This window comes from Notolepis coatsorum (genome assembly GCF_963971535.1).
Source record: "Notolepis coatsorum genome assembly, chromosome: 10".
Classification (NCBI taxonomy): domain Eukaryota; kingdom Metazoa; phylum Chordata; class Actinopteri; order Aulopiformes; family Paralepididae; genus Notolepis; species Notolepis coatsorum.
The window spans coordinates 6,283,090-6,291,563 of record NC_140174.1 but is presented as its reverse complement, the minus strand read 5'-3'; the positions used below and the strand labels follow the sequence as shown (position 1 = coordinate 6,291,563).

Here is an 8,474-nt window from a genome sequence, read left to right as displayed (position 1 = left end):
GTTCCTGCTGTGCAGTCAGTAGTAACCATACCTGCCTGTTCATTGTTCTGCTAAGAGGGTGTGTCTGGGGAGACAGACGGACCAGGGAGTGGAAACAGCACTTGATTGTCGTGGCGTTTCAATAGAGGCTGCTGCAGCTTTAGCTCCACGCTGCTTCAAATAATATAGCTGCCACCTTGTTGGGACTTGCTCTCTTTGGGGTGGAGTGGAGCGGTGAAATGTTAAAGGGGGGGGGGGCAAGTTAATGATTGAACGTTTCATTATTGTTATGCGAGTGTTATATATAGTGACTGACCCGGGCTTCCCTTTTCATTTTTAAAGGAATGCTTGTTAGATCTTAACTCTAATCTGTTCTGTGTTTTCCACCCATGTTTCCGCCCCTCGTAAAAATCACAACCTCTACTTTCTCAAGTCATTTAAAGAAGTGTAAAAATGTGTTTGTGTGACAATTAATTTCATTTATTCGTTTATTTTGAAGGGACAACGTGTATTAATGGGCAAATAATGAATGAAAACTTTATTTAACAGATTGCAGAATGGGTACAATACAGTACGGCTCGATACACACAATTGTTAAGGGGATGCAGACCAGAGAAAGACTTTCGTCTTGTTACATCAGGGTCCCCCATTTTCAATTCATAGCGACATTTATGACATCACAACATACATGACATTTATGGCATAGGGACATACATGACATACAGGCATTTAGTACTGTTACATTTGTGACATATACGATATGCAATATACAGTACTGTTACCCATAGATCCTGACAGAGTATATACATATGATGGGGAGGGGACTGTACATTAGGAGGGGGTGGGTGGGTGGAGAGAAATATACATACGGTGGGGAGAGAATATATACATACGGTGGGAGGAGACTGTCTATTAGGAGGGGGTTGGGGTGGGGGGGGTTGGACATTTACGGTGCCAGTTTCGAATTGCAGCCTCCCGTAGGTGCTCTTTAAGAGCGGTTTTGAATGTGGGTAGGGATTCACATTCCTTTACAGCTGTGGGTAGGGCGTTCCACATTGATGTGGCATAATTTGCGAAACGTGTTTAGTCCCTTGTTTGAGCCGAATCTGGGTTTAACATGATTTGTTGAGCTTCCTCTGGTGTTGTGGTCGTGGTATTCACTGACCTTTGGGAAGTATTTTGACATGTACATGGGTACCTTAGTCACGAGTATAGTGTATCTTGTAGACCAGGCCCATTGCAAGTTGCTGTATACTCTGTCATCTACTCTAAGCCATCCTAGGTTGTCAAAGTGGGCAGGGGTGAGGTGGGTTCTATAGGGGTACATATAATGCACCGAAAATACACAGGATTTAGCAAGGGATGCTAATTTTCATCCTCAGTCCCCAAAAGCATAAAACAAATAAAATACAAAAACAGCAGTATAAAATCATGTTAAAACAAAAGAACAATAATTTACAAAAACAATGACAGACAGAGACAGAAGGAGAGAGAGAGAGAGAGAGAGAAGAGAGAGAGAGAGAGAGAGAAGAGAGAGAGAGAGAGAGAGAGAGAGAGAGAGAGAGAGAGGTTAAACACACCAACACTATGTACCTTGAACAATAGCAATTATATTTTAGCTTTCCAGTTTCCACTCCATATTCCATCTCCATCCATTCCATCTTCATCCACCACCGGTCACCCTCTTTGCTCTGTCTTCTAGAATGTGATGGAACAGTTCAACCCAGGCCTGAGGACCCTGGTCACCCTCGGGAAGAGCTACGAGAAAGCAGTTACAGGTATAAGTACATTTTAACTCGACCGTCCAAACCCACAACGAGTCAACATCAGTTACAGGCAGTGATGCACGATATATCGGCCGATATGGCCGTTTTTTTTACACATCGGTATCGGTCCGATATCAAGATAGGGCCGATATTATTTATACATGTTTTGGCCTTAAATAGTTTCAAAATATCAGTATTTCTGAAAATAAGTTACAAAAGTAAAAAAAAGTATGCGTTTGGAAAATAGCTCTTTATTTGATTATCATAAAAAAGTGTTTTCTATACAGAGATATCGACATCGGTAAATATCGGCCAGAACAGTAATATTAATATCGGTTATCGGTATCGGCCACAATTTCACATCGGTGCATCACTAGTTACAGGCAGTGGTGGAAGAAATGCAGAGTTATGCTGCTGGCTCTGATTACGTGACGTCCTTTTGCGGTCGGCAGGCTTCACGTTTGAAAGTACATCATCTTCGTTGGTTTTTGCCACGTTTTTTTCTATGCAAAATCTACTTCTTAAAAGTAACTATAGAACTGATGGGTTCAGATGAAAAATGACAATATTTCCTTTGAAATGTAGCAGAGTAAAAGTACAAAGTTCCCTCAAATTCAAATACTCATGTAAAATAAAAGTACCTTATAGGGTTGTACTTGAGTAAGAATACTTAGTTAATTTCCACCACTGGTTAACTGGTTACATGTCCACTTGACTGTCCAGACTCACAACAACCATATGATTCAAAATCAATTACAAGTAAATAAATTTTTTTCCCACCATGGAAAGTTTTAAAACTCAATTACATTCTTTCATATCAATTTAATCGAGTCTAATAATCTCAGATCAGGTAATGATTTGAAGCTTTATTCAAATCAAGAAATAATGAGTTCTCCAAACAGACTAATCGATCAGTTGATTTCATTTGACAACCCGGTATAAAAAAATTGTGTTTCCCGCTTGCAATCATGCAGTGAGATCTCTTCACAATGTAGTGCTTGTGATCTTTCAGGAACCGACTCATTAAAGTTAAGCTGGACCGGGCCGTGACACTCACACACGCACGTGTCAACAACGGGGAGTCAGGACGTCAGTTGGGGACGCGTCTATTCTTTTACCAACGGATTTCCAGTCCGCGTTCGCGTTCTGCGATCTGATTGGCCACTGACGTTTTCTGGTGCGATCTGATTGGCCACTGACGTTTCTGGTCATGTGACATGTGCGCCCAATCGCGTGACGCGCCCATTTCCGCCTCGAACAGCCTGCAAACTACCTAACGCCTAGTTTATCACTGGTTAAGCTTATAGGCGACTCTTTCGAAGTTGGTTAAGGTTAGAGTTTGGAATCAGGCTGGTGTTCTATCGCCATGCTCTAAGACAAACTCTAACCTTAACCAACTTCGAAAGAGTGCCTAAGCTTAACCGGTGAAAGAAACACAATCACACGATTGGCGCGACCAGAAACGTCAGTGGCCAATCAGAGCGCAGAACGCGAACACGAACTGGAAATCCATTGGTAAAGTATTTAGGCGTTGGGGACATCTTCTTCTGTAAGGCCGGCCCTCTGGCTCCATCGAAAACGATTATCCAACTAACAAATTCTCACTAAGAAGGCCAAATTGATTGATTAATCGACTTAAGAAGAGGATGCAACCCAATGGTGGTCCCACACCAAATTTGCGTCAATTACTGTACCAAATCAAGTATCACACAGTACATTCCAATATACTGTACATCGATCAGTTCCAATAAACATCATAAGTAGCTCAAATATAGCCTACGATGTCTTTCATTGGTTAGAAATGCTAGGACGACTACACTAAGATAAAAAGTAGTTCTAATATCAAAACTTGTGCTTGAAATGTTTTGTTTTGCCTTCTTATCAAGGTCTATTGATGATATGTGCTTGTATTCCTTCCTTCCGCAGCGATGACCCTTGCTGGAAAGACCTACTTCGACGCCGTCTCGAAGATAGGAGAGAACGCTGCCGTGTCTCCGGTCTCTAGAGAACTGGGTGAGTTTCAGACCAGTCAGGCAACAACCCATAATACCGTCACAGTTGCACAGAGCCCAGGATAAAAAAAAGATAATGAGCTTGTAAAAAAAAAAAGATAATAAACCACTCACCGACAAACCGCCTCACATAAGAAGTATTGTTATGTTTGAAAAGGCCTTTAATGTAGCTGTGTACTTGGCTTGCTTGTGTATATGTCGCCCTAAACACAAGGCAATTATACAGGCCTGTAAATAACAGTTCTGATGTCCACAACAATTCATCCCCTGTGTCATCCATACCTCTTCACTTTAAGCACCCCACCCCCACCCCCATCTCTGTGTGACCGATCGTATATGTCACCTTCTGCGTTGTGTTCGTTTTTTTCGATGCCCCGAGGGAGTTTCGAACCCGGGCGACAGCATAGACCGGTATACCAAGAGGTGAATTCACTTCTTGGTAACGTGTCTATAATGTGTCTTTTAAGGGGAAGTGAGTTTAACTCGCAGTACCGCTTACTGCCACAGTCACTTTACAACACACGTCCATCGTGACTGTGCATATTACTCATGGACCTCTGTTACACTCACCTCCCTAAACTCACGCCACCTCAGGACATGCGGGTCATACGGCACCAGTGTGACCGATCGTATGTGACTCCTCTGCGTTGTGTTAAATGTCGATGCCCCGAGGGAGTTTCGAACCCGGGTCGGCCGCACCGCGGGCGACAGCATAGACCGCTATACCAAGCGGTGCATTCACTGCTTGGTAACGTGTCTATGTGTCTTTTAAGGGAAAGTGAGTTTAACTCGCAGTACCGCTTACTGCCACTGGACTGTGGATATTACTCACGGTCCTCCGTTACAGCTGCTCTCCATCTCTCCTCTCTTTCCGTCTACACTCCAAAGGCAGCCATTATAGGGGGAATACCTTCCAAATCAACCTATCTCGAACCCCCGCCATCTATTAATCCCGATCCTCCAGGAAGCGACAGTTGTTGATTGGAGGATCAAGAAAAGAGCGATGGGTTTGAGATAGGTCAATTAAGAAATTCCCATATGTTATTTTCCATGACCTATGACGGGGGAAGTTCGATCAATATTTGTGAACGTGAGCTATTCTCTCCCAAAACCACGAAGCCACAGAAGTAAGACCCAAACTTGTGGCGCCATCAAGTATAAAGTCTGGAGCTTCTTCGTTGACGATGAATGGGAGAGTGATTATTTTGTGGACCCACAGACATTCTTCTATAAATGAGCTTTATTCTTATTTTTTTATCTACTTTTTCTCCTCCCTTTTTTCTGTATTCTTCTCCCCGTCCCAATTTAGTCGTTATGCCAATTCCCCCCTCCCCTTCCTGGTCGTTGCACGCATGTGCCCCCCACTGGTCGGTCTAGGGAGCCCTGATGTCTATCACATGCTTCCTCTGATACATAGGAGACAGCCAGCAGCCTCTTTTCACCTGACAGTGAGGACTCTCACTGGGGAAGTGTAACGCGTGGGAGGATCACACTACCCTCCCCAGCTCCCTCCCTCGCTGTGCAGGCGCCCTGACCGACCTGTAGGAGTCGCTGTTTTACAACGACCAGGATACCACACCCCCCACCGGCTTCCCACCCGCTGATACTGCCAATCGTGTCAGTATGGACGACCGACCAAGCCGGAGGCACCGCTGACAGCCGGATTCGATACCAAGTGTATCTTGCGGTGGTAGGCAGACGCTTAGTCCGCTGCGCTACCCGGCCGCCTAATGAGCTTTATTCTTATAGTGGTGGTCGCAAAAAAAAATTCTATGGAGCAGCTTCAGACTTTATACCTGAGGACATCACACGTTTGAGTGTGGTCGTGTATTAGTTGTTCATGTGCACTAATATTCCTGGACTGTTATCATAAGACCATAACGCGTCTGAATTCTGAAAACGGGCCTAGTTCCCCTTCAAGCTCCCGCAGGTTAGTTATTGTACCTAATACTATACAGTGACTCAGCTCCTATTTCCACGAAAGTGCCGCCATATGGAGCCGAAGCGTTTCGCCCAGAGGTCTTAATAATTCTCTGCTGTTACAATCCATTAAGTGTTATTTTGTATTCGCCCTGCAGCAAGGTGTGAGGACGGCGGGCTCTATTATGTAAACTCAGACAGCGAGACACAAAGGAGTTGGAATAATAGACGGATGCTGGGATGATTTAATACAGTTTTCCTTTTTGGAGGCAAATTCACTCATATTGTACGCTTTGTTTTTCCAATGATGTTTGTTATTATTATTATTAGCAGTAGTACTAGTATTATTAGTATTATTATTATTATTATTATATTATTTTATTATTATTATTATTATTATTATTATATTATTATTATTATTATTATTATTATTATTATTATTATTATTATTATTATTATTATTATTATTATTATTATTATATATGTTATTGTTTTTTTACATCTGTACTAGTCCCAGACCATTGGAGAGCAGTGCCAACAGCGCCATGGATAGAGACTGAGAACTGTCTGTACTGAGGGGAGCTTTCCCACCCTCTAACACTGCCAATTGTGTTAGTATGATGACCGGCCAAGCCGGTAGCAACGGCGAGAGCCGGGCTCGATACCAGCATCTCCTGCATTAGTGGCGAGCGCCTTGCCCACTGCGCCACTCAGCCGCCCTGAGTATACCTTTTTAAACGGTATTAATACTAATAATAATAATTTACTTTATTTGTATAGCACTTTTCATACAAGGAATGCAGCTCAAAGTGCTTTCACATTTCAGCCCAAATTAAATAAAAAGAATAATAAAACATGTAAAACAATAAAACTATTTAAATAAATGAAATAATAACAAAAGAAAAGAAAAAAGGTGTTAGAAGCTAGATTAAACACCTATTATATGGCCTATATTTGGATACTGTGCAGAATCTTTATCAGAGAATGTCTGTATCCTTCCTTTTCTTTCACCTTTAGTTTTCCCTTACATCAGCTGCCCTGTTGTCTCAGGTTAATTTACAGCCTTGTTGGAGAGAGAGAGAGAGAGAGAGAGTGTGTGTGTGTGTGTGTGTGTGTGTGTGTGTGTGTGTGTGTGTGTGTGTGTGTGTGTGTGTGTGTGTGTGTGTGTGTGTGTGTGTGAGTTGCTCAGTGGTCAACAGTGTCAGACTGTGGTTGTACTGGGCAGCTCCTAGTGGTCAACAGTGTCAGGCTGTGGTTGTACTGGGCAGCTCCTAGTGGTCAACAGTGTCAGACTGTGGTTGTACTGGGCAGCTCCTAGTGGTCAACAGTGTCAGGCTGTGGTTGTACTGGGCCAGCTCCTAGTGGTCAACAGTGTCATACTGTGGTTGTACTGGGCAGCTCCTAGTGGTCAACAGTGTCAGACTGTGGTTGGCAGCTCCTAGTGGTCAACAGTGTCAGGCTGTGGTTGTACTGGGCAGCTCCTAGTGGTCAACAGTGTCAGACTGTGGTTGTACTGGGTAGCTCCTAGTGGTCAACAGTGTCAGACTGTGGTTGTACTGGGCAGCTCCTAGTGGTCAACAGTGTCAGACTGTGGTTGTACTGGGCAGCTCCTAGTGGTCAACAGTGTCAGACTGTGGTTTGTACTGGGCAGCTCCTAGTGGTCAACAGTGTCAGGCTGTGGTTGGCAGCTCCTAGTGGTCAACAGTGTCAGACTGTGGTTGTACTGGGCAGCTCCTAGTGGTCAACAGTGTCAGGCTGTGGTTGGCAGCTCCTAGTGGTCAACAGTGTCAGACTGTGGTTGTACTGGGGCAGCTCCTAGTGGTCAACAGTGTCAGACTGTGGTTGTACTGGGCAGCTCCCAGGTGTGAATCAAACTGTATGAATGTGAAGCAGGGCGTTGCTGAAAAAGAGCATTCGTGCTACTGTGTAAATAAAGGTAAAAAAGTAAAATAAATGTTGAGCTACTTGTACTTTACTTGAGTATTTAAATTTGAGGGAACTACACAAACATCATGTAGATTAATGTGTACTTTAACTTTTGATATTTAAACGGCTACTTCACCCTTCAACTTTAACCCTTCAACCTTAATCCTACCGCTCTGTTACGAGGAGGACATGTGACAATCGGACATGTGACAATCGACATGTGACAATCAGACATGTGACAATCGGACATGTGACAATCGGACATGTGACAATCGGACATGTGACAATCGGACATGTGACATGTGACAATCGGACATGTGACATGTGACAAGCGGACATGTGACAATTGGACATGTGACATGTGACAAGCGGACATGTGACAAGCGGACATGTGACATGTGACAAGCGGACATGTGACAACCGGGCATGTAACTCGGATGTCACGGAGAGGAGAGCAGACCTCTAACGAGACACTATTTCCCTCGACCATTTCTCCAACCTTCCTCAAGTTGGGCCTACTGTACTACTCCAGTTGAAAATAGTGTTTGCAGTACGTTAGAGGTCCGCTCTCCTCTCGGTGACGTCACCGGGGAGGAATTTCTCTTGGTGCCGGCGCGGCCGAGCTCTCGAGACACGGAACACGCTGCCGGCGAGGTCACATGTCTGATTATCACATGTCCTCCTCGCAACAGAGCGATAGATTAAGGTTCGACGAAGTGCTCCTTTAAGTACATTCAATATGCACAAGTACTGTACAAATATATACAAATACTTCTCTACTTTTACTTAAGTACAATTTGGAATGGAGGACTTTAACTTTTTTTTACCAGAGTACTATTTTATCCGGGTATTTCTACTCTTACTGTATAAT

The 8,474-nt window shown here is 43.7% G+C and overlaps 1 protein-coding gene across 1 annotated transcript in view; it reads left to right on the top strand.

The window, feature by feature from the left end:
• Positions 1-1,685: 1,685 nt before the first annotated feature.
• The window catches only part of baiap2l1a (BAR/IMD domain containing adaptor protein 2 like 1a), a 121,222-nt gene continuing 114,433 nt past the window's right edge, over positions 1,686-8,474 (top strand). The window contains exons 1-2 of the mRNA XM_084322327.1: positions 1,686-1,757; positions 3,672-3,758. Of these exons, the coding sequence (XP_084178453.1) occupies positions 1,688-1,757; positions 3,672-3,758 (157 nt within the window). The 5' untranslated portion in view covers positions 1,686-1,687. The remainder of the gene's footprint in view (positions 1,758-3,671; positions 3,759-8,474) is intronic.